Source organism: Nicotiana tabacum, chromosome 14 (genome assembly GCF_000715075.1).
Source record: "Nicotiana tabacum cultivar K326 chromosome 14, ASM71507v2, whole genome shotgun sequence".
NCBI lineage: Eukaryota > Viridiplantae > Streptophyta > Magnoliopsida > Solanales > Solanaceae > Nicotiana > Nicotiana tabacum.
In genome coordinates, this window is record NC_134093.1 from 59,687,378 (window position 1) to 59,712,788 (window position 25,411).

At 39.1% G+C, this 25,411-nt stretch overlaps 1 protein-coding gene across 5 annotated transcripts in view; it reads left to right on the top strand.

Moving 5' to 3' along the window:
- LOC107792520 (E3 ubiquitin-protein ligase UPL6) overlaps nucleotides 1-25,411 on the top strand; it is a 76,437-nt gene that overhangs the window by 17,975 nt on the left and 33,051 nt on the right. For 3 of the 5 annotated variants that reach the window (XR_012698675.1, XM_075229589.1, XM_075229591.1), the window contains exons 4-19: nucleotides 3,946-4,057; nucleotides 5,070-5,250; nucleotides 6,758-6,937; nucleotides 7,206-7,385; nucleotides 11,338-11,419; nucleotides 11,575-11,693; nucleotides 11,796-12,100; nucleotides 12,230-12,326; nucleotides 13,405-13,548; nucleotides 13,675-13,758; nucleotides 13,853-13,939; nucleotides 14,209-14,349; nucleotides 14,496-14,621; nucleotides 19,161-19,259; nucleotides 20,105-20,172; nucleotides 23,783-23,849. Coding sequence is in view for 4 of the 5 variants with exons in the window: in XM_075229589.1 (XP_075085690.1) it covers nucleotides 3,946-4,057; nucleotides 5,070-5,250; nucleotides 6,758-6,937; nucleotides 7,206-7,385; nucleotides 11,338-11,419; nucleotides 11,575-11,693; nucleotides 11,796-12,100; nucleotides 12,230-12,326; nucleotides 13,405-13,548; nucleotides 13,675-13,758; nucleotides 13,853-13,939; nucleotides 14,209-14,349; nucleotides 14,496-14,621; nucleotides 19,161-19,259; nucleotides 20,105-20,172; nucleotides 23,783-23,849 (2,072 nt within the window). In the remaining variant the exon portion in view is untranslated. The remainder of the gene's footprint in view (nucleotides 1-3,945; nucleotides 4,058-5,069; nucleotides 5,251-6,757; nucleotides 6,938-7,205; nucleotides 7,386-11,337; nucleotides 11,420-11,574; nucleotides 11,694-11,795; nucleotides 12,101-12,229; nucleotides 12,327-13,404; nucleotides 13,549-13,674; nucleotides 13,759-13,852; nucleotides 13,940-14,208; nucleotides 14,350-14,495; nucleotides 14,622-19,160; nucleotides 19,260-20,104; nucleotides 20,173-23,782; nucleotides 23,850-25,411) is intronic. The other 2 variants (XM_075229590.1, XM_075229592.1) reach the window with 2 other exon arrangements.

Consider the following 25,411-nt stretch of genomic DNA (forward strand, 5'->3'; position numbering starts at 1 on the left):
ACTCTATTCCCCCCAAAGTCAGCCTCCAACTAACTTCCTCTTTATATAAGTTCTCATAAAATTTCGCTATCGCCCCTTTTACCTCCTCATCTCCCTCAATCCTCACCCCATCCACAACTAAGGACTCTATGAAGTTTCTCCTTCGATTTGCGACCGCCACCCTATGGAAAAACTTGGTATTCGAATCCCCCTCCTTTAACCAGAGCGCCCTCGATTTTTGCCGCCAACTAGTCTCCTGAGCTATTGCTAACTCGACTATTTCCCTCTTTAACCTTCCCCAATCTCTCTTTCACAGATTCATCTAACTCCCCCGCCCCTTCCCCTCTTTCTAAATCCCCCAATTCATGCATAAGCTCCCTCATTTTAACCTCTACCCTCCCAAAAACCTCCTTATTCCACCTAATAATATCTCCCCTGAGCAATTTGAGTTTCTTCGAAAGACGGTATGAAGGTGTCCCTGATACCCCGTAGCTTGTCCACCATTCTTTCACCTTGTCACCGAATCCTGGCACTTTCAACCACATGTTTTCGAATCGGAAGGGAGCACGCACCCCCCTCCCTCTGCATCCATCTAGAAAAATAGGCAAATGATCTGAAGTCAACCTAGGTAAAGAAATCTGCAGCACATTCGGCACCAGCTCATCCCATGAGGGAGATGTCAGGAATCTATCAAGTCTAGACCTTGAGTTGGAATCCTCCGCCCTGACTCAAGTAAACCTTTCCTCTGACAGAGGAAGGTCAATGAGAAAGTGATCATTGATGAAGTCAGAAAACTCCTCCATGGCCCTCGAAATCACACTACACCCTAGTCTCTCCTCCGGAAATCTAATAGTGTTAAAGTCTCCCCCTAGAACCCATGGAATGTCCCATTCTCCCATAATATTGGCCAGTTCCTCCCAGAAAGACACCTTGGACCCTTCCCTTACCGGCCCGTACACTCCCCCAAATCCCCGCTCCACCCCACTCACTCTATATTTGACGAGAGCTGCCAAAGAAAAAATTCCCTTCCTAATCTCCTTTACCTCCAAGCTTCTATCATCCCACATAAGTAGAATGCCCCCGACACTTCCCGCTGCTGGGACCCAGTCATATTTACCCAACTACCTCCCCAGACACTTCTCACGATCGCATCCGACAAAACTTCCATTTTGGTCTCCTGAAAACAAACTAGGTTGGCACCCCACTCCCTAACTCCCACTTTGATGATGACCCTTTTGTTTGGGTCATTCTTCCCCTCACATTCCATGAAAGGATCTTAACTTCCATAAGCGACAAAAGCCCCCATTTCCCCACCCCCCCTAGCCGAGGTCCCTTTCTCTCTGTCACACACTCGCCCCCTTCTCTGATACACCACTACATCCCCTAAGTTATTTTGCTTAACACATTTACCCAACTCCCTCCCTGCACCATCGTAAAGAGATTGTTGCTCAATCTCCCTCAACAGTTCCAACACCCTATCTTCCTTCCCTTCAACAGAAACACCCAGAAACTTCCCAAAGTTTAGTAGTTTATCCTCCATCCAGAAAGACATCCCCTCCTCCGATCCTTGACGAAATTGGGCATGCGTCTTCTATATGTATCCTTTCCTTGCTACTACCAGAGGAATACAAGACCATAGCATTGCTAGCACTAGGAGTTTTAACCTCTGAAAGGGTCTCACCATTTCCTTGAGGGGCGGCAACCTCTGAAATTAACACCCCGCTGCTATAGGAATGTCCAGAACCATCAGTAGGGTAGCATGGCGGAAGAGAGCATGGAACCCTTGGCGGCATATTAACTGAAAGTACTGGTCCGACACTAACATCAATTGGGGCATGCTCAACAATCTCCCCAGAAGAAGAAGAAACTTTAAGTGTGACCTCAGCATAACTAAGCCCAGGAGCAGGTGAGGGGTTGATGGAACCGGGTCCATCAGGGGGGGGGGGCGTGGATTAACAGCACCATCCTTAGCCGGTTCTGCCCCTGCAGCAGCTGCCATCGTAGAGGGGCACAGGTCACTAGAGCTTGGTGAAGGAGTGCCACTATGTGAAGCACCATGGCCAGAGGAAGGAGGAACGACCGTTCCCATATGCTTAGGAGCCTTATCATGCGCAGCTTGAAATAATCTGGGCCCCTTAGGATCAATTCTAATGGAATTGGGGAAAGTTGTTGGGCCCATGTGAGGAGGCCCAGGCCTATACTTGCTGAAAACTTGCCCGGCCTTATGATAAGTAGAAGAGGATCGTCCCATTCTGCCTTTCCAGCCCTCATCACTAACCCATTCACGTCTTCTCTTCCTGTTAAAATTTTGTCTTCCTCCCCCAATTTCAAACCTCCCGTCTCTTCTCGATCTAACGTCTGATTCCGGCTTAATCCAGTGATCTGGTGAGCCCTCCCCTCCCCTCAGAGACTGATTTCCCCTCCCCTCACTTCTATTTGACCTTTCCTTTTCTTCCGTCGCTATCACAGGCATAAAGATAGGGCGAAATTCAGGGCTCAACCAAACCCTATAACTCAAGTAGTCATCTTCCACCACAGTGGAGACAGGGATTCTGCCCCCTTTCCTCACCACAATCCTCACTCGCGAGAGATCGTGTAAAGTGCAAGTGACATCAATAAAACCCCCACAGATTTTCCCTATCTTCTTGAATAGGTCAAGACACCAAAGATTCACCGGGAGACCCATCATGTTGACCACCAATGTTTCGCCAGTGAAGCGAGGGTCAAGACACCCATCATGCTTCACCCATATGTCTAGATTTAAGAAGTTCCCATCGAACCACCTGTTTCCTCTGACAAGAATTTCTGAAGCTTGAGACTTGTCAACAAAACGAAAGAGATATTGAGTGTCCCCCAATTGCGATATTTTTAGCCCGTCCTTGACGTTCCATGCCTCTGCTGCCCAGTTCCTAACAGCCTCTGGAGAACCAACCCATTTGGAGAAAGACCCAATGAGACTAGATTCCAAGAAACTTTTGCGCCTGAGAGTGTGCTCCTCGAACAGCGAGAAGTGCGGCTCCTGTCCTACGTCGAGCTTTCGATGGCATCTTCCCCCAAGTTCTAGGGCTGGCCAAGAGACAGCTTTGATAAAAGACATGTTTTCCAGTTTTCTAGATTCTAGAGAGAAAAAAGAGCTTCTCTTTGTACAATCCATCATATTCTAAATGCGGCTGTCCCGAAAAATCTGGCCGGAAAAAGCCTCAATAGTTGGAATAACAGTATTCACAGTGGGTGAAAACAATATATAGGAAGGGAGGAAGGTTTTCTCGTACTGAACAAAGGAAACAATCGTCAGAATCTGGGGTTTAAAGGCCGGAAAAAGAAAAAGTCGTCGGAATTTGGTGAAACTGGCACGGGAAGGCTAGGAAAAGCCTCGAGAAGAGGCTGTCTGAAGAAAAAGATTTGAAAGGTCGCCGGAAAAAGCCACACGCGCCGGCGCGTGGCTGAGATCTCGCCGGAAAAACAGGCGAGTTGGCGGCGCGTGAGGGCGCGGTTGCCGGAAAACTTTACTGGGGTTTGGACGCGGGAAGCTTGGCTCTTGATGGGTGTGGTGGAATCTTAGGAAGAAGAAGAGAGGGAAGAGTCTCGGCCATAGAATGCTCTGTTGCGAGGGCCTGCTGGTGTAGGGTTCAAAAATATAAATCCTGTCATCACCTATGTTAACACAAAAAATGAGTTTCTGATCAATCACCGAAAATTGATTGAGGAGAAACTATGCCCTCTGCTGTTGAAATCGCCAGAATTTCCCTGTAAACTGTAGGATTTGAAAGTGTTATACCTCGATTATCGTGTCTGAGAGCATCTTAGCTTAGTTTCACACTTACAAAATCTAATTCTTTGTTCTCTAATTAGAAAATCTCTGTGATCCTCGTTACACGTTATTCCTTTGTTTCTCTGTTATTAACATCTTGAGTTTTGCATATTAGAAACTTGTCACTAGCATTAATAGTGTGCAGAATTTTATAGGGGACGTTGTTAGCCTCTTTGCTGGTATGGACTGTGCCTCCGATCTTGGCTTGGTGAGATACAGACTAAAGAAATTTGTTCATGCTTGTATTCGGGCTGTTTATGGAAACAGGTTAACTCAAGACCTTACTTCATATCTTCTTGCTTTACTTCCCCATATGAATCTTCTGAACTTCATATGGTTACTTGTTACTTTTGTCTCTGTTGAACACAGAGAAGGAGAGTTATTTGACCTTATCTTAAGACTTAAAACCAAGCTATTTTAAAGCAAATATACAATGTTTAAGAAGAAGGTCTTAATCGATTCTTTCATGTTATTTTTGTTTTATTAAGTACTTTCAGTGTACCTCTTTTGGATCGTATTGGACCTGAATTCCAGATCTTTATATTGCTATTTATTAGCCTTCTTTATTTGGGAATTTCATGTTTTTTTTGTGCTATGTGTGTTCTGTTGAAAGACCATTTGGACCTTCACCTTCACTATCCTAAAGATTATTGTCCCCTTGAAGCAAACTGATTTGAACCTTATAAAGCAACCATGTGAAAATCCACTGGGTTGCAAGAATTGTTGCATGTCACTATTTATATTTAACATTAGTGAGCTGGTTAACAATATCATTATAATGCTGGCAACGGTGCTATAAAGCTTCTATGGTTGATTCATTTTAATATGTATTCTCTTCCCACTTTCTTTTCTTCCCTAAAATAGTTAGTAGCTATTCTAGGAGGAAAACTCTGATACAGTAATTGTTTCCTATCTTGTATACTATTTCATGATGTCTTTCATCTTTCCATAAGCATGACCACTCTGATAACATACTCTCTAGTTGCTGGCTTTGAATTTTTTTATTGTGGAGGTGTAGAGGGGTGGGAGTCTTCCTTTGCTAAACCTTGAAATTTGATAAGCTTTGATGAAGTTGCCTTCTGTGGCAGGCATTTATTTTTGATAGTCCTGCTATACCAGTTATAGAACTATGATTACTCATTCATAGTGTTATTTTCTGAAAGAAGTTATTTTATCTAACACCTGTAAGGTACCCTTTTTTGGGGGACAAAGTCCAATTGGAATGCTAAATAAGTGCTGTCGTGTCTTAATTTTACTCATATGAGCTATGTCTGTGCAGGAATAAGTTGAGAGATCAACTATTTATGGAATCTGAGAAGTCCTGTACATCAGCAATCCTCTTGTTGGATGCAGTAACGTTGCTGATTGATTTAAGGTTTCCCTGGGCTTGCAGCAGTGTCACCCATCTTCTTCAAAGAAATATATATTCCTTATTTAGGGAAATCATTCTGATTGGCAAGGTTGCTCCTATAAGTACAAGAGCTATTGAGTTGAATTATTTTACAACTTATGTAATCTGTAACAATGAGTTATTCAAGTATATTTTCAGGGAAGTGATCACAAATTCCAAGTAGTTTGTAATTGTGGATCAATTTCAAATTTTGTTAACTAGCTTTATTGCTTTAAAGTGCTCTTCTACTCTTGGGAGCTAAAAAGTATATCATAAAAGGTGATGGTGTGTGTGACAAGCTTGTGATTTTTTCACGGAGATTTCTAATAATCCTGGCTAATGTTGAAAAGCGGAGCTTTCTTACGACTCTCTACAATCCTATGCTTCCAATACTCTTAAACATTCTTTGAGCTTTAGGAGCTTGGCAATGTACATAAACATAATATTTTCTTCAGATGGAAGATCATATAAATAAGATAACATTGTTTTTATATAAAAGATTTTTAGAATATTTATTTAGCTTGCTTGAGGTAAGTATCTTGCCTAAACTTGTTTGAGGCACTAGTTACCTGAGTTATTAGTGTTGACTACGTGCTATGGGTGGCGCACATGCAAGGGTTTGAGTCCATGTACGTACATTGGGGTTTATCCATGCTCGAGTAGTGCTTAGGCTATGTGATGCCTTGAATGGATTGCTAAGCTTTATACTATCATGCTTCTTATGTTTGTACCCCTTTGTGAGCTAATTGAATCATGTTAGAGGTTACATGTAGGTTAATCTCTTGTTCAAACATGATAATTGATATTTTATGGCGTAATCGCCTAATTTGAGCTATGGTAGTACACATCGCACATGCATATACCTTAGCATATCACTTATATCAGTCCAGAGTATGTAACTTGATATCTATTGTTCGTGTACATGTATCCGTATATATGTTTTTTGTGTGATATGGACTGGATTGATAGCACGTGAGTGGTCTGTGCAGGTCTGAGATATGATATGACGTGAGTGGTCCGTGCGGTTGTTATATATGGCACGTGAGTTATCCGTGCAGCATGTGGATAATGATTCATTCCCCTAGGATCACTATCTCATATTTCTCTCTTAATGGTGTATGCGCGGATGAGGATAACTGATTAGTGTTTGGTTATTGCATCTCTTCTCTATTTGCAAATACCTTGGATGTATACATTTTTATTCACATATCTTCTCTATATACTAGATCTGGAATGCATACATGTATCTGTGCATGTCTTCTCTATATGCTGTTTGGTTTGATTAGTGAGAGCATGGTACATATCCTCTTTACATATCTACCTGTGCACTCGAGACTTGATAATATATGCATATCTTCTCTAGATACTGGGTTGTTAACTGATACAGGACTTGGTACATTATTTCTTTATGCACCGATATTATTTTATTTGTGTTTTATGATTAGATGGTACTATTGATGTGTACTTGTCACTTGTTTCTCTGTTTTGGTATACTGGTCTCTCGAGAATACAAATATCTCATTGACTTGGTATTTATTAAAGCTGAAGGGTGACAGCATGCAGTTTAATTTTTGCAGGAAAGAAACTTTCCAGCTTCCAACAGGGTTGTATCTTCGTTCGAGCGTGTGCTTGGACTGATTATACCTCATATTGGTCAAAGCACTTGTTCTTGTGCAAGTGTTGACCCACGGTGTTGCTTCCCTTCCCAGATTCTTACAATTCCATTTTTATGGCGGTTTTTTCCTCACCTAAAAGAGGTAAATGGATATAGTGTTCCACCGGAACATGATTATTTCTATGGAGGACCGGATCAAGGAATAATCCTTTACCGACCAAGTATCTAGTTGCTCTGTGCTAGTTCAAGTGATGGTTCTGCATGAATCATCAGCTGATATCTGTGCCATATTGTTGTTCATCTTCCTTTGGAAGCTTCAGATTTATGCTTTTGGGGAGCTTTTTTTATTTGTTAGTGTTTGCTTTATATTTCCCGAAGTCTTATTCAGCTGGTTTCATTTCATTATGCAGGTCTTTGCAAGTCCATCTGTGAGTCGTCATTATTTTCATCAGATGGCATTATGCATGAAAGAGCATGTTAATGTCCTCCCTCCTGATATAGAGATTGATCTTCCTGGCTATGCTAGCCTTCTAGGGAATCTACTCGAAGTTGCTAGGCTAGCTTTTGCCCTGCCAGAATCATTCACTATGGTAAAGACATGCCATTAGTTTTACTCAATAAAAAAAAGATGTTTTATATTTCTGTGGTCTAAGTTTTATGACTTTTGTCATTATTGTTTGGAACCTACTACTCCTGTTGCATGGAAAACTTAAAATCTTTCTATCAAGGAATGAACTCTCATGGATTAGGTTAGCAATCACAAATGCTTGATTTGGCATGAATTTCATTCCATACGATGCTTCCTCTCTCGCATTTTATTTGCGCTAATTCAATTGGCCTTGGAGATTAAGGAAGTACTCCATAAATGATTTGATAAGATTGGGGTTCGTTACAGATCTTTTGAAGGAACTAACTTTGAGAGGTGGCTATTGGGAAGCGAGGGATTTTATCAGAGGGGGAGATTTGTTTTATGGAAATATATCATTTCAAGGGCGTCATCTGCCATACTTTTTATTCTGGTGATTGAATCTTTGAGCAAGATGATAGCCAACACTGCAGCAGGAGGCTGGTAGAGTGTTTCTCTGCATCGATCAAGGGACAAAAGTTATGTGAAGATCTCTCACCTCCTTTTTTTAATGATGCATTAATTTTTCTGATGCCGATGCAAACCAGCCAACATACTTGTGACAGATTCTCCTGTGGTTACAAGTAGTGTTAGGACTTGAGATCAAACCTCAGGATATGTGAGATCATTCCCGTGGAGAGCTGAACAACATCAAGCAGATAGCACAGGTACTCAATTCCAAGGTTGGTGCTCTTCCTCTATCTACCACGGGTTGCCATTTGGGGGTCTCAAATAAGGATCAAGCAACATGGAATTTGATCATAAAAGGAGTTGAGAGAGGCTAGTTGGATGGTAAAAGTGATACTTGTTTGTATGGCGGAAAGAAATAGAGAGTACACTGTCCCTGCATATTGCATGTCACTTTTGCAAGCACCGACCAGGTGACTGGGAGGTTGGAAAGGCTCCAAAGTAATTTTCTATATGACTTAGTAAATGATTCTAGAAGAACCATCCATTAAGTTTAACTTCCTCGAAAAAAATAAGGAGGACCTGGGTTGGAGGAGCTTAGCGTATTCAATAGGGCGTTACTGGGAAATGACTGTGGAGATCTGGGACTGAGGATTAGGCTCCATGGATAGAAGTGATAGCACAAAAATATGGACTTACGGACAAGGGATGAAGGGCTACGAATGTTACAGTACTTTTTGGCCATGGTGTATGGAGAAATATCATGAAGGGTGGGAAGGCTTCAGTGGCAACATAACAAATAAGATTGGGAAGTACAACATTATTAGCTTCTAGACTCACAGATCGGCGTGGAGAATCTGATTTTCTACATATGAAGAATAGCCTCTTATTTCTATAGTACCTTTTAGTGCACCCATGTGGTTCCAGTATGTGTAGAAGATTGGATGTACTTTGAATAGAACTATATTTTTCTCTAAGACTATTTTTTGGTGTACTTCTTGTATAGGGGAACTTTCTCATAGATTAATAAATTATACTCCATCCGTCCCAATTTATGTGGCACCATTCGGATTTCGAGAACAAAGAAAAACTCGTTACTTTTTGGTACTCTTCTTGTATACGGGAGATTTTCCTTTCATTAATAAAATTATTTACCTTACAAAAAATAAAAATCATGTCAAAGCCAAGTTAGGGTAATGTAGCCTATTTGTGAAAACTTGAGTTAATGAAGTAATAGTTCTATGAAAGATGGTAGGTTGTTTGGAAGGAAAACATGTAAAAAGTGTTTATTTTTACTCTTAAGAGGCATAGGCGTTTGGGGGTGTTTGTTTGTGGATGGATTTCTGTTAAGGCGAAGGTAAGGGTAAACTAGAGAATGTGTGAAAATTTGGGTCAAGTAAATATGGTTCACGCATTCAGTCAAAAGGATTCAGTCTTCATTAGATGGATTTAAAGGGAAAGAAGGTTAATAAATTGTAGTCAAAAGGAAGTTTTGATAGGGCTCAACATTTGAATATCAGTTTCAAGGTACACATTGTTGTGCACTGAGCATTTGACAAATCATTTCTAGTGCTCGAGGATGATTGGATATGTGATGTTCGTAAGCATCCCTTTTGCCAAACCAAACTTTTGCACAAAATGATTGCATCAGAGGTCCATTGCTAGTTGAAAAGGATGTTCTACAGAACGGTTGTGAGACCAAAGGTGTTATATGTGAGTGAATGTTAATGACCTAATATATCCACAAGATGAATATAGTTGAAACGTGAATTTTAATATGGATGTGCGATTGTACAAAATTAGAAATGATTAGAAAGATTAGAAATGATCATAACAGAGTTAGTGGGCAAGTAGCCCAATTGGATGATAAAATGAGAGAAGGACCATGAGATGATTTGTAGATGTCCTACATAGACCTCCCCGGTCTCTGCTTGCAGTACTGTGGTGATTGAAGGTGCTTAAAAAGATGAGCTAGACCTGAAATAGAATCTCAAAATACTGACAATCTCTGATTCTCTAGGAATCGACACGGATATAGCTAAGATAGAACACAATTAAAGCAAAAGATCCATGTAGGCGACGACAACTAGTTGGGATTAATTAGTTGTTGTTGTTACACTAACACTGAGTCAGGATAGGAATAAATTGAGATTTATAGAACTCCAGTTTTGAGGACCCCTAATTTGCCTTAAAATGCAAAACTTACCAGCGTTGAATGAATTAGGCCCGTATTGAGTAGGATACATAGAGGATTGGTGCGTAATATTTATCGATTGTATTTCAGGAAAGAGACAAAAATAAGTGTTAGTTGTTAAGTGTCCCACATTGGTAGAGAGAATGGTTATTTTCTCCTTATATGATATTGGCAATCCCTCACCTCATGAGCTAGCTTTTAGGGTTGAGTTAGGCCCAAGGTATATTTTCATCACCTCCACTTGGGTTGCAACTCATGGTACTTGTCTAACTCATCATAATCTGCAGAAAAGAGGTCTTATCATTTGCAGCAGATGATTTTATGTGAAGAGGCGTATGAGTCAGTTTATCATCTCTCCTCCACTGCAATTTTACTTGCCAGATCTTGTCAATGTTTCTTGGTATTTTTGGGATTCAATGGGTCATGCAAGGAAGCATAAAACATGCCTTATGTAGTTGGTATAAACAACCATCAGTTATTGGAAGTAGACACTACCGGAAAGCAGTGCCTTGTTGCATTTTGTAGAACATTTGGTCAGAGAAACAACATATTCTTCAATAGAAAAAATGAGCACATTTTATATGTTAAATTTAGATGTTTGAGGAGCCTCTTTTTGTGGTACAGGAAAAGTATTGTATCTGACATTGACGCTCTGTTGGACCTATTGTATTCCTTCAACTTATTGAAGTAAGGAATCATTGCTGTTGTATTCCTTCATAGTACCTTCTAGGTGCTCATTAATAAAATATTTACCTTGTCATAATAAAAGGTCCATTTGCTTCATGTGGTATCAAAGCCAAAGCCATCTCAGTCCTTGGTTTACCCAATGTTTGGCCCCCATGTTATGTAGTTCACATTCCAAATGTGCAGTCCAGGGCATGCGAGATGTTACATTCCGTACATTCGTAGCGAGAATGGAATGTTGTCTTCTTATATGGTCTTGGTCATTCCTCACTTGATGAGTAGCTTTTAGGATTGAGTTTTGTCCAAGGTCCATTTTCTAGTAAAAAGATATGTTGCTGATTTAGTTAACCTTTTATAATGTTGTATCCATCGTGTTTTTAAATGTGGAGCAATTTTGCGTGATTTCTGCTATTTGCATATTGATAGTGTTCTCTTGGTTGAGATGAATCAGATTACTGGATAGATACTTGATGATGACTGATGTACTGCCACAAATAAGGAAAAGGGAATTTGGATCTTGATCATTACTTGTTCAATAGGGAGAATGTTTCTTGTAAATAATTGTAGGATGTGTTTTCTTGGCTTATTTTCTTAAGCATTCACAGTAATTTCCTCTTATACCTGTTCACAGGCTGTTGATTTTGCAACTGTTGCGACTTTTTTGTTGGAAGCACTCCCTTCTCTCCAATCATCAAATATGGGAAGTAAAGAAAGTATGCCCTTGTATTATTTACACCTGAGTTCAGTTACTTCAGTAGATGTGTTCAGTTGATGTTCTAATTCGCACATATTTGAGGTTTCAAAAGAAATAAAAGGATGTAAACACCATTCTTTTAATTTTATTTTGAGCTGATTACACTTTCTTCAGATTCTTCAGTGTCTGAGGATGATATGGTCATTGATGATGAACAAACAGAAAAAGTTCTGAATTTGGGTTTGGAACAACAGATAACCAATGCTATAGATCCACGTTTTCTTCTACAGCTGGTATGCAGTCATAATTTTCACAGTACTAAGCACTAAGGTTCACTTTTAGTTCAGTCAAGATTTTATCCATTTGAACTGAGTCATTTTATGTTTAATGAACAGACTACTGTTTTACTGGGAGGGTATTCACCTCTCAATGGTTTACATAGTGGCCAGCTTGATGAGAAACATGTGGCAGCTGTTAGTGCAGTTTGTGCTTTCCTTCACGTGACTTTCAACATTTTGCCGCTTGAACGTATTATGACTGTACTAGCCTATCGGACAGAGCTAGTTGCTGTCCTTTGGAACTTCATGAAGCAATGTCATGAAAATCAGAAATGGTCATCACTGTCAGAGCAATCAGCATATTTGCCAGCAGATGCTCCTGGATGGCTGCTACCTTTGGCTGTTTTCTGCCCGGTTTACAAGTAAGAGCTTATGGCTTCAACATATTCAGCCTGTATCATCTGGGGGAAGGTTTCTACGGCTGTCTTGTATGGTGTGAGTTGTTACTGTGCACAAGTAAATAACACATCTTCTCCTCTATCCTGAATCAGGCACATGCTTATGATTGTCGATAATGAGGAGTTCTATGAACAGGAGAAGCCATTATCTCTGAAGGATATCAGATGTTTGATTGTTATTCTTAGACAGGTAAAACCTTATATATCAAACAACAACCCAGTAGAATCCCACTAGTGGGGCAAAAAACCTTATATAAGACAATCAATAAAACCTTATATAAGACAATCAATAAACGGGTAAAGAATCAATATAATATATGTTGTACTGATCAAAAGAACTTTTAAATTGTTGTCTCTTCATCTCTGCATCGGAAAATACTTTCGTGATGGTATGGGTAGCACAACAATGATAGGATTAGCATCACACAAGTACACAACATTGATAAGATTAGCAGGTCAGCTGGTTTAAGAATCAAGGGTGGGGATTCATTATCACTGTGATTAATGAAGACTTAAAGAATCCTCAATTTATACTGTGAAAAAGTGTATTTGCTTGCAATTACAGGCTGCTAACCTACCTTATGAACCAAGAACAAGAAAGGATGTTCTCCGCTCTCCCTTACGTGTAATAGTGATCTGCACAGTCTTGTGATTTAAGGCATGATCATATATATTCATCAGTTCAAGACTTCCACAGGAAGTTACTGCTGATAAAAGTTATTCCTTCTATCCTGGGTTATGATTTGAGAAATGCTTGCTCATAAAGTAAAGAATCCGGAAGCAACAGATTAAAGCACCTAGAAACCTTGTGACAGACCTTTTGCCCATTTAGCCACTTGGGTGTCGATGTAGCGGGTACCTAGGAGAGCATGACCGACCACATTCATTACTTTAGTATTCATCACGATTTGACTATTTTACTGCTAGTTTTTGAACCTACCACAATATCCTCCTTTATCTGGATTTGGGACAGTATGATCTAGAGCTAGCACCTGGAGACTATGATAAAACAAAATCTGGTGTTATGGTCCACTGAACTGAAATAGGACCTAGGTGTAGCTGGAAGTGCCCATATTAGTTCTTTTGATTGTTTAAAATGCTCTATATTTTTGGATTAGTAGAAGGTCTTGCATAAGCTAAAAATCCCACTTTTCTTTTACTTGGAGAGTGCAAAGTGTGCAATTGATAGAAGGAGACTATAAGGGCTCATGTTATATTATATCAGGACTCGTTCCCTGCACTAATGCATCTATGCTTTACACACTTAGGCCTTGTGGCAGCTCCTCTGGCTGAATCCTATGGCGCCTGCTAACTTTGGGAAATCGACAACTGATATCTTTGCTATGAAGAAGCATCCATTGGAGTTCCTTCAGCATAGGGTTAGTGTTGTAGCATCTGAACTCCTATCACAGGTATCACAGTCCCTCTTTCAAACATGATTCTTGCAATATTTTTTCTTTAGTGGAATTATTTAATAATTATCGTTTTGAGATATGAAGATTATATTAAATTACTGTTCTAACATAGAGTTATTGTAGTTACAAGATTGGAACAACAGACGGCAATTTACACCTCCTAGCGAATTTCATGCAGATGGTGTAAATGAGTACTTCATATCTCAGGTAATTGTTTTGCAATTGCTAATTTGCAACGTAGGTTTCTTCTGGTTAGGTTCTTTTTCATAAATTTGTCGCAGTAATTGGAAGTATCTTTCAGGCAATGACAGAGAACACTAGAGCCAACGATATACTAAAGCAAGCTCCATTCCTGGTGCCATTTACTAGCCGAGCCAAAATATTTACTGTGAGTGATTAAATCTGCACAATTTTTCTTTGATTTTCTCTTTTTAAGTCTTGTCATTTTCTCTTTTTTTCCTTGCCGTTTTACTCCTTTGGGACTTCATATCTATTATAGGAAAATGAGTGGCTCCATTCTCCTTAGACTTATTTTGTTCTTTTTGGTTAGCTTTGTATAAGATAAGAGTTGCACATTGAGCCAATTGAAGTTAGTCAATTTCTTGTATAGCATGTCACTCTGCTCAACTAACCCATAGTTTATTAATCATCTGGCAGTCACAGCTAGCTGCAGCAAGAGAGAGGAATGGGAGCCAGGGTCTTTTTGCTAGGCATAGATTCAGAATTAGAAGAGACCATATTCTGGAAGATGCTTTTAACCAATTGAGTGCATTGTCGGAGGAGGATCTCCGAGGACTGGTGATGCATTTGCTCTCTGTGTGATTATGTTCACTTTCTATTTGATTATAGACGTGCATGTATATGTGCAAGTATGCGTGTGTGTGTGTGTACACTTTACTCAGAAGAGATAATTTCTTTTCCTGTGGTTAACCTTGTGTTTCCAGATACGTGTAACCTTCGTTAACGAACTTGGAGTTGAGGAAGCTGGTATAGATGGTGGTGGGATATTCAAGGATTTCATGGAGAATATTACTCGAGCAGCTTTTGATGTACAATATGGATTATTTAAGGTGCGAATTTTATCAATGTTGTTAGATATTAGTGCTTGGACCTCCTGCCCCATAACTAGTTGTGGTTCCAGCTATTTTTATATCAAGGACTGTAGTTTTGAGAAATTCACTCTTGCAGCACAGGGCTATACTTTTGTATCCTAGGTTCATCTGATTATGTACATCCGGAGAGCCTGGCACTGTAGAAGGAAGTAGAGCTCTTTTTAGCAGATGAGAAACAGAACATATAAAATGTAATAGGACGAGAAGTATAATATCTAGTGCTAAAGGTCCTTCAATCTATGTTACATGGAGTTGGGTGTGAAAATTTATTTTTTGAGTGTAGGTAAGTAACTGCTACAGGTACTTGAATTCTTTGGCGATTACATTATCTAGCAAGTATTTGGTGTATTTTGAAGGACTTGCATTAAGTCCCCATACCCATGTGACTTCGTTTAAATCAGAAGTACCCATACCCATGTTATACCCTCGATCCAGGTACTTCAAGGTAATTGGAGAGAGTGTGTAACATGGCCTCCAATTGGTAGCCTAAATTAGATAGAACTGACTGGAACTTCTTAGCTGATCAATCTAGTGTGGTCATTAGGGGGAGCTAATGGGACTTCTGATTCAAGATAACGATGGTTGAAATTTCAGAAGAGAAGATGAAGAGTTGAGAAGGCTCCAAACAATTTGCACAGTGACCTCGGGTATTTCTGAATTCGAACTAAGGTCAAAGTTGATGATGTCAAGTGCAATTGGGTTAAAAACTGGATTCTAGTGGGAGGTTCATTATTGTAAATGGATCTGATTTCTTTTTAGGCAAGGTAAATAAATTTCGTTAATGTTTGGGCCAAACCAAAAGCGCATGTATACAAGTAATATACCAAAAAGTAGAAAACCTACAGAAAAGCATGTTTTTTTTTTTTGCGAAAGACACCCAATCTTCTACACAAGGAACATCATGAGTGCATCAAAAATAATAAAGGGATTAGAGGGTACTCCTCAACTTCTCAAAATTGGATCTGATTATCTGATAATTACATGCTACTTCTTGAGCTATGATCAAGGAGATGACCAGTTACTTATTTAAACATATTGGAAAGTATAAACAGTGACCAGAGATATAATGTCCCTACAATAGAGAAAGTTTTAGTAATTATCTAGCAGCAGGTAAATTGCAGAAGTCTCAGAAGTTTTGAACCCAAAACCTGTGAAGTATGCTCTAAATCTTGATCATACTAAGTTCCCTTTGCAGATGCTTCCTGCCTCACCTTCATTTTGTATCATTGAAAACCTATGGAATATGCAGATTACATAATGCTACCTGCTTCTGTAGGAGTTCTGTTAAAGGAAGCAAGATGACATGCTCGTCATACTAAGATGCATTTATGGCAAAAAGCACAAACTAATATTTTTTTCCCCATGCATGACAAATTAATACAAGATATACTTTTAGAACATTAATGTTTATTGAATATTGCTGTAATATAGTACCCTTTTGGTTGGCAATTAATGATTGAATGTGTAGTCCTTGCTCTTAATAGGTTACTCGCTTTAGTCCATGCTGTGGTACAGACGAAGAATCTCTCCCTTCCTCTATTCCCTTCTGAACTTCCTATTCCTTTTTTCTCTTTTGTCCTTTTTCTTCGGTAAATAAAAAAAGTTGAAAAACCATAAAAGTTATTTCTTGACTAAAAAGTTCTCTACCCTAAAAGAGAGGGGCAGAGAGGAGAGAGAGAGAGGGAGAGGGGGGGGGGGGGAGAGAGAGAGAGAGAGAGAGAGAGAGAGAGAGAGAGAGTGACTTTACCTGGTCATGGAGTTTGTTATCTTGCCTGATTGGATGCTAGACAAATCGGCTCTGGCCTGACCTTGTTTGGCTAAAGTGTTCGGTACTTTCAATAAAAGAAAACAAATGTGAGCAATTTTACTTGGGTAATTAGGTTCCTGTCCTGCTCTTTTCTATTTCTCTTTTCTTGTGCTAATGGTAAAAATTTTCTCTGCCAAGATTTTGTATTTTGCTAAGGCCACCAGTGCTTATTTTTACCGTTTCAACCAATCGAGTTTTAGGTTGGCTGTTTGATTTGTACCAAAATACAACATGTGATTTTGGCCTCAATTAATTGTGATTGAATGGTTAACTTCTAGAGGGTTATTGATATAGTTTGTTTATAAGGCTCCAACTACAGCCTGCAACAATAAATTTCTATTGTATATATATTTCACCACTGACATTTTATACCTCCTAGAATAGTCATTTGGAATCATTTCACATGGTTTAGATTCTTTTTTAGTTTTTCTTGTTCAAAAGGGTTTATCAGCCTTATTATGGTCAGACTCGTTTGGATTTCTCATCCAACCTAATTTTTGGAATAGCTAGCCTGTTTATGGACATTAGAGTAGGGAGAGGAGCAGTTTTACCCATTCTCTATCTTCTCGCAAGTAGGACATCAGTTGGGTTTTGAACTTAAGGGAATAGTCTTTTGCTTATGATCTATCTGAAGACTAGCTGGTATAGCAGCCCAAATTTACCTATTGTGGAAGATCAATTGTTGCTCCTCTTTTGAGATTGCAATCCCTGTCGAGTCAGGAAGGAAATGAGTATTGAGTAAGGTAATCGGGCATCGGGGCTCTTGGCTCCGATGGAGCAGGAGTAGGCAAAGGAATGCCTCCTCGAATCTTCCTTGAGTTGACGTCACTGAGACATTTAATCTTGGGCCTGTCTTGTTGGGCATCCCTAGATCTAAAGGGAACTTATCAAGCCATTTCCATCTCCCATTCCTCGGGAGGAGAAAATCAATCTTAGGGCTTTCAGCGCCTTGAAGACTCAATAGCAATTTCATCTCGTCTTTCTAGTTCAATAGCTCCTAGCCCATCTTTTTGAAATATGTCTTTTACTTAACTTGGATAGCTGAGTGGTAAAATCTTGCACAAATTAGTCTATCTTGGGCTCGCTATTTGAAATTGAAAATGAAGGGGAGAGTATCTGCTAAGATAATATGGTGGAAATAAATGTTTGATTTATACTCGTGTTATCGTTTTGTTCATTAACTTACTTATCTTGTGTTAGATAGTTATGCGTAAATAATCCTAGTCTCATATGTAGTAGGAGTAGAATATGTCAGTCCCATATGTAGTTAGAGTAGAATATGTCCTAGTCCCATATGTAGTAAGAGTAGAATATGTATTATATATAGGGCTCATTGTATCATTGAAAAAAATTGATTTTTCTCCAGTGCATTCTCACATGGTAGCAGAGCTTCAGTGTGAAAATTATCGTTGTGCGTCATTCCAGCGACATTCGGGAAGAATGATCTCGTCGCCGTGCAATTTTCCGGCAACTTCATCTTGTTCCCAGGGTTCATCACTGCTACAGTCGTACTGTGCATATACCAGTACTACCATCAGATCCGAAACCCTTGTGCGACCAAACCCCAGAAGTCCCAGTCCCATAGGAATAGAAAAGTCACTCATCGGGCTTCTTTTCGGTTGACGACTCAAGATTGATTTGTGTTATCTCTTCATCGATAAGTATTGTGCGAAAACCAACACTACCATCTTGTTTGGAAAAGTCAGGCGACAAAACCAAGTCAATCGCTCCGGCAGAAAGTCCCTTACGTGTTTCCACGCGCTGCAAGAACTAGGGTTCCGGCGAGCGCGTCTGACACACGCGCCTGCGTGTGGATCACTTTCCAGCTAAAATATTCAAAACTGTTTTAGGACAGTTGTTTCGTGGGGTGATTCCGAGTCCACCAGTACAATTTCCTACAGATTCCGAGAACTTTGGAATTTTCCGGCGAGCTACAGTAACTTTTCCGGCATGTGTGAGCCATTCCGGCCACGTTTTGACAAACTTCTTCTGGACAACTTACTCGTCCAGTGATTCCGAGCCTAGCCATATAAATTACATCTAATTCTGACAACTTATGTTTTTCCGGGGTGAACAGTGTTTTCGGACATGAACAGTAATTTCCAGAAAAGTTTCTGTTTTCTGGTGGTGTTTTAGAACCTATTTTGTAGTGTGAAATTCGGCTTAGTCTCACTATTTTCAAATTTCTCCGGCGACTTTTCGGCTAACTTCTGTTTCTCATCAACCACCTGGTTTTGTTGCTCAGGGGGAGTCTAGTAACCTTGTATGTCGCTTGCGCCGGTCACTTTATGGTCTAGAGCAGTCTCCTCGAGTCTGGGGTGGTAAGTTTAGCACAGTTATCCAGGAGTTTGGCATGACTCGTAGTGAAGTCGAATGATCAGCTTGCAGATATTTTCACCAAGTCTCTCTGGTCCTCGTATTAGTTACATATTTAACAAGCTCGGTACATATGATTTGTATGCACCGGCTTGAGGAGGAGTGTTAGATAGTTATGTATAAATAATCCTAGTCCCATATGTAGTAGGAGTGGAATATGTCCTTGTCCCATATGTAATAGGAGTAGAATATGTCATAGTCCCATATGTAGTAAGAGCAGAATATGTATATTATATAGGGCTCATTGTATCATTGAAAAAAAATTGATTTTTCTCCCGTGCATTCTCACATCTTGCCTCCCTTTGTGTTTTCAGGAAACTGCAGATCATCTACTCTATCCAAATCCTGGATCTGGGATGTCTCATGATCAACACCTCCATTATTTTCATTTTCTTGGGACAATTCTTGCTAAGGTATTGGCACTTGTGTAATGCTTGTTCAGCATATGACCTATGAAGACTGGTGATTAACTCAACTTCTGACATGCTGTTGTATGTTCTTTCTAAACAAAGCACAATACTTGCTTTGGTGCAGAATTACGCCTAGGAAGGATTATCATCTCGAAATGTAGCTCTTTCTCAAATAATTGTCATCTTGAATGAGATTTGCTTTTTCATTGGTTAAAGCTTCTTGTTTTAGACTGGAATATAGTTGTGTGATTTAACAGACTCCAGCAAAAAAAAGAAAAAAAGGAAGAAGCAGTTGTGTGATTAGCTTGGAAGCTGCTTCCATGTGAAAACCATTTCTTTGATGACGGATGGGTGTTTTGTTAGCACTTATTTCAGATTCCAGAATTGTTGATGATGATATTTGATAGTAAATTTCTTCATTATCATCACCAGACTAAGTTCAGCTCAACTTCCAAAAGCCAATACGAAAGGGAATAACGTGTCCGTACTGGTTCTGCTTCAGCTCTGTGTTATCATTTACAATAAAGTTAAATGCGCAATTAAATATGTTTAAGTGCATTGAACAACTACAACACACTGACTAGATAATATTATGAGAAATATGAATGCACATTATTCAAGAGAGAGAGAGAGGGGGGGAGGGAGAGAGAGAGAACTTTAGATGCAACGATTTAGTAATATATTTCTTTGTTAGCAGCATTTATGTCCCATTATTTCTGAGCTTATGGGTCTTTAGCTAGGACATTTTTCTTTAGATCTGCTTCTCTCAAGGTATTTACATTTTGTGCCTTCAAACTTTTATCTTGACAGCAAATGTTTTATTTTCTTTTCCTCTCCTGATGTTGTAGGCAATGTTTGAAGGCATTCTTGTTGATATTCCATTTGCGACATTCTTTTTGAGCAAGTTGAAGCAGAAGTAAGCTTATAGGAAAAGTCTTATGTGATTTAATTTATTTTGTAGTGGTTCGGATATGCAATGTACTCATCTTTATGATGGATAGAGTGCATGATGAAGGCTTAAAATTGAGCAAATTTACTGGAAGAATTTATGTATAAACCTTCCAAAAAAGAAAGTAGATAATCAAACCTTTTTTAACCCAAAAAAAAAAAGAAAAAAAGAAAAAAAAAGAGCAGTTGCTTTCTCCAGAAACTAATGAAATTCATGCAATAGCTCATGCAAGTGACACAAAGTATTGTCTATATTCTCTATGGACCCAGAAAATTCTTTCATGAAATATACCATGTAGTTGTGGTTATTGTTCTCTTCTTTTTTATGTAATGAACCACATTCCTCTTGGATAACAGTGTGAAGATAGTTTCGTAAATAGAATTAAGGAGTTGGTCTTTTATGAATCATTATTTTCTTCTATTGTTCTTGTGAGAATGCATGGGAGAAAAATATAATTATTAACAAAGATACAATGAGCTCTATATGTAATACATATTCTACTCCTACTACATATGAGACTCATAATTGTCTAACACTCCCCTCAAGCCGGTGCATATAGATCATATGTACCGAGCTTGTTACATATGTAACTAATACGAGGACCAATGAGGGACTTGGTGAAAATATCTGCAAGCTTATCATTCGACATACAAGGTCACTAGACTCCAGCAAAAAAAAACCAGGTGGTTGCTGATAAACAGAAGTTGGCCGAAAGGTCGCCGGAAAATTTTAAAAATAGTGAGACTAAGCTGAATTCCACACTACAAAATAGGTTTTAAAAACCACCAGAAAACAGAAACTTTTCTGGGAATTACTGTTCATGTCGGGAAATCACTGTTCACGCGGGAAAAGTGCACTGTTCATGACGGAGAAAATAAAAGTTGTCAGAATTTGATGTAATTTATATGGGTAGGCTCGGAATAACTAGACGAGTAAGTTGTACTGAACAAGTTTGGTCAAAAAGCCGCCGGAATGGTTCACACGTGCCGGAAAAGTTACTGTAGCTCGTCGGAGCCCTAGTTCTTGCGGCGCATGGAGGCGCGTGAGAGACTTTCTGCCGGAAAATTGACTGTTTCCGAACAAGATGGTAGTGTTGGTTTTCGCACAACACTTATCGATGAGGAGATAACGCAAATCAATCTTGAGTCGTCAACCGCAAAGACGCATGGTGACTGACTGGGATTGAAATTTCTGGGGATTGGTCGCACAAGGGTTTCAGATCCGATGGTGGTACTGGTATATGCACAGTACCACTGTAGCAGTGATGAACCTTAGGAACAAGACGAAGTTGCCGGCAAATTGCATGGCGAAATGACTGTTCATAAGATTTTTATTTTGGCATCAAACTGAGTACAAATCATCTTATGAAATGACTGAAAACAAGAGTTAATTTCACTTTTGGCTTTTTAACAAATATACCTAAGCTATCCTAGTGCAGCAATCAATGAAAGTAAAAAACCATGTACTACCAGACAAAGAAACAGTTTGGGTAGGAACCCATGCATCCGAATGAATAGTCATAAACGGAGTTGTGCTTCTATTATCATTTACAGAATAAGAGTTTCTAGTATGCTTGGCACAATCACACGCATCACAGAACAAAGATTCAAATCGAGTCCTTGAAAACAAATCGGGATATAACTTTTTCAAAACGAAGAATGATGGGTGTCCTAACCGTCTATGCGACTGTATTATTTCTTGGTTGACATCCTTACTTTCCCCAAAAAAGGCTTGACCAGAGTTTTGAATCCCATCTTATATATACAAGTCATCATGCAATCTACCATTGCCAATCCTTTTCCATGTTTGAAGGTCCTGAAAAATACAATGATCGGGAAAGAACTCGATTTTACAGTTTAGAACTTTGGTGATGGCACTGACAGGTAAAAGATTGACACGGAACTCAGGAACATCACGAATGATAGTTTGATTTAAGGAGTACAAATGACCGAACATGTTCCAGAGATAGGTGTTAAAAGAACCATTGGCTATTTTAACATTATCTCCTTTGAGACACGGATAATAGTTTTGAATGCCTTTAGAAGAGCCTGTCATGTGTCTATTTGCACCAGAATCAACAATCCAAGAATTAAGGTGAGCAACAAAGGCAGTACCTTTGCACATGATTGGATGTGGCAAAATTAGCGGAGTCAAGTTTGGCTAGGAGGCAATGGAGAAGCTGAATTTCATTCGAAGACAAGATTTCTCCAGAAACCGTCTCCTTAAATGTCTCCATATTTCTGCCCAATCAGAAGCAAATCTAAAGAAAATTGCTCAAAATTAATCTGCTTCGCTGGAAACCAAATCTGTCTCGACGGAACCTTAACTCCGGTGAACGGAAAAATCAAAATTGGTAGCGATAGGCTCGGAATGTTCCAGCGACCCTAATAGAAAAGAAAATTCCAAAAACAAAACTGACCAGAAGGAGTTTATGTTGCGGACAACCACCACAAGAGAGAAAACTCGACCCCTTTAGATAAAAATGGAACCCTAGTGTTGCGAGGGAGATAAATCACCTCAAAAAGACAGCAATGGCTCTGATACCACGTAGATTTTGAGAAGAAGAAAAGGCTTCTTGTATTTTTATGTGTTTACATCCAATGAGCAAGAGAATTTATACAAAGCTCCAAATGCTAATTAAGGAAATAAAATAAATCTATACAATCAATCCAGTTATCAAATCAAATCAAATAAAAAATCTCCTAAATATAATCAATTCTCCTGAAATCATGCTAATCAACAATCTCCTAAATATAATCAAATCTCCTTGAATCATGCTAATCAACACTATTGTATTTTGATTAGGGTAGGTTGTCTACGTCACACCCCTTGGGGTGTAGCCCTTCCCGAACCCTACGTGAACGCAGGATGCCTTGTGCACCAGGCTGCTCTTTATTATTGATTTTGATGTGACATTCTCCTGCTGTTCTCATAGATTCCTACAGTTATTTAGAGATATCTATGTTAAAATTTTAATACAATAACTCTTGCAAACGTAGTTTCTCTGACTCTTCATGCAATTCAAGTAAGTTTGACTATTTTAATTGAGCGATAATATGTATAAGCTTTGTATGCTTTATCAAATATTTTATTACTGCTTTTGCTGTTTTATTAAAAGCTTTACAATCTTTGGTAGTTCCAAGGTAGTAATTATCTAAAAGAAAGCATCACAAAATAGTATTGTCAGCTAAAAGAAAACAATCATTATATTCAGGATCTTAAAGCAACCGAGTCTTACATCAATAATGCATTTTCTGGTTAAGAGTTACAATGCCATATGCCCTTATCAAGGAAAAAGAGAAAAAACAATAACATCAAATATGCGACGCATGTTTGAATTTTTTTAGCTGAAATACTATGGACAGGTTAGCTGGAGAGGTATGGAATGGGAAGATTGATATATCGACCTATTTGGATAGAGACCTTTACATCAACTTGGAACGTCATTTTTAGAGGGCCTTTTCACGTCTAACAATTAGTTCTACTCTTCCACCAATTGCCATTTCTTTACTAGCTCATTGTGACATGCATATTTGGCCTCGCTCACTTAATTCCTTCTTGTAACTTTGCTGCTCAGGTATAACTATTTGAATGACCTTCCTTCCCTGGATCCAGAATTATATCGTCATCTCATTTTCCTGAAGGTGATGTTTTCTAATATCCTTTATAACCGCTTTATCATATTTGAGTTGTTCAAACATGTATTGGTTCTTCCTAGCCATTGTCAAGAAGAAAAAAAAGGAACAAGTGTTGATTCTCATATTTATGTTTGATGCGTTTTGTGCGGTAAAGATGGTTAAGATTTTCTTGCTTGTATGTCATGGACAACTAGCAATATGTTGTGAAACGATGTCCCCCCCCCCCCTTTTCCCTCTTTTTCATTCTATTCAAGTTTTTGTGAGAATGCACAGGAGAAAAAATCTATTATTGATATTCTATTAAGTGTTTTTACAATAGCCCTATTTATAACTATACACAATACATATTCTACTCCTACTCTATGTGGGACTAGCGTTATTTTCATAACTATCTAACACTCTCCCTTAAGACGGTGCATACAAATCATATGTACCGAGCTTGTTACATATGTAACTAATACGAGGACTAGTGAGGGACTTGGTGAAAATATCTGCAAGCTGATAATTTGACTTCACTAACTTTGTAGCAATATCTCCTGGGAGTATCTTTTTTCTGACGAAGTGACAGTCAATCTCAATATGTTTAGTTCTCTCATGGAATACCGGATTTGATGCAATATGAAGGGCAACTTGATTATCACACACAAGTTCCCTGATCTCAGCAAATTTGAGCAAATATTTGGTCCAAACTAGCTCACATGTTTCCACAGCCATTGTTCGATATTCTGCTACTGCACTAGACCGAACCACCACATTTTGTTTCTTGTTCTTCTAAGACACCAAATTACCTCCAACTAAAACAAAATATCCAGACGTAGAACGTCTATCAGAAGGTTATCCTGCCAGTCAGCATCTGAGTACCCAACAATTTGGTCATGGCCTCGATCTTCAAACCATAATTTTTTGCCTGGAGCTGATTTTATCCCAAAGAATGCGGACAACTGCATCCCAATGACTATCACAGGGAGAGTCCAGAAACTGACTCACCACACGTAGGAAAAGAAATGTCAGGTCTAGTCACTGCGAGGTAATTTAATTTACCAACCAACTGCCTATATCTTGCAGGATCACTAAGCGGCTCCCTCTGTCCTGGTAGAAGTTTGGAATTCGGATTCATAGGAGTGTCGACAGGTGGTGTCATTCCTGTCTCCTCAAGAATGTCTAAGGCATACTTCCGTTGTGAGATCACAATACATGAGCTAGACTAAGCGACCTCAATACCCAAAAAATACTTTAATCTGCCTAGATCCTTAGTCTGAAAGAGCTGAAAGAGATGTTGCTTCAACTTAGTAATACCATCCCGATCATTGTCGGTAATAACAATATCATCAATCAACATAAACCACCAGATAAATATTGAGATTTGAAGTAGAATGCCGATAAAACACGGAGTGATCAGCTTCACTATGAGTCATGCCAAACACCTGAATAACTGTGCTAAACTTACCAAATCAGGCTCGAGGAAACTGCTTTAGACCATATGAGGGACCGGCGCAACCGACATACAAGGCCACTAGATTCCCCCTGAGCAACAAAACCAGGTAGTTACTTCATATAAACCTCATCAT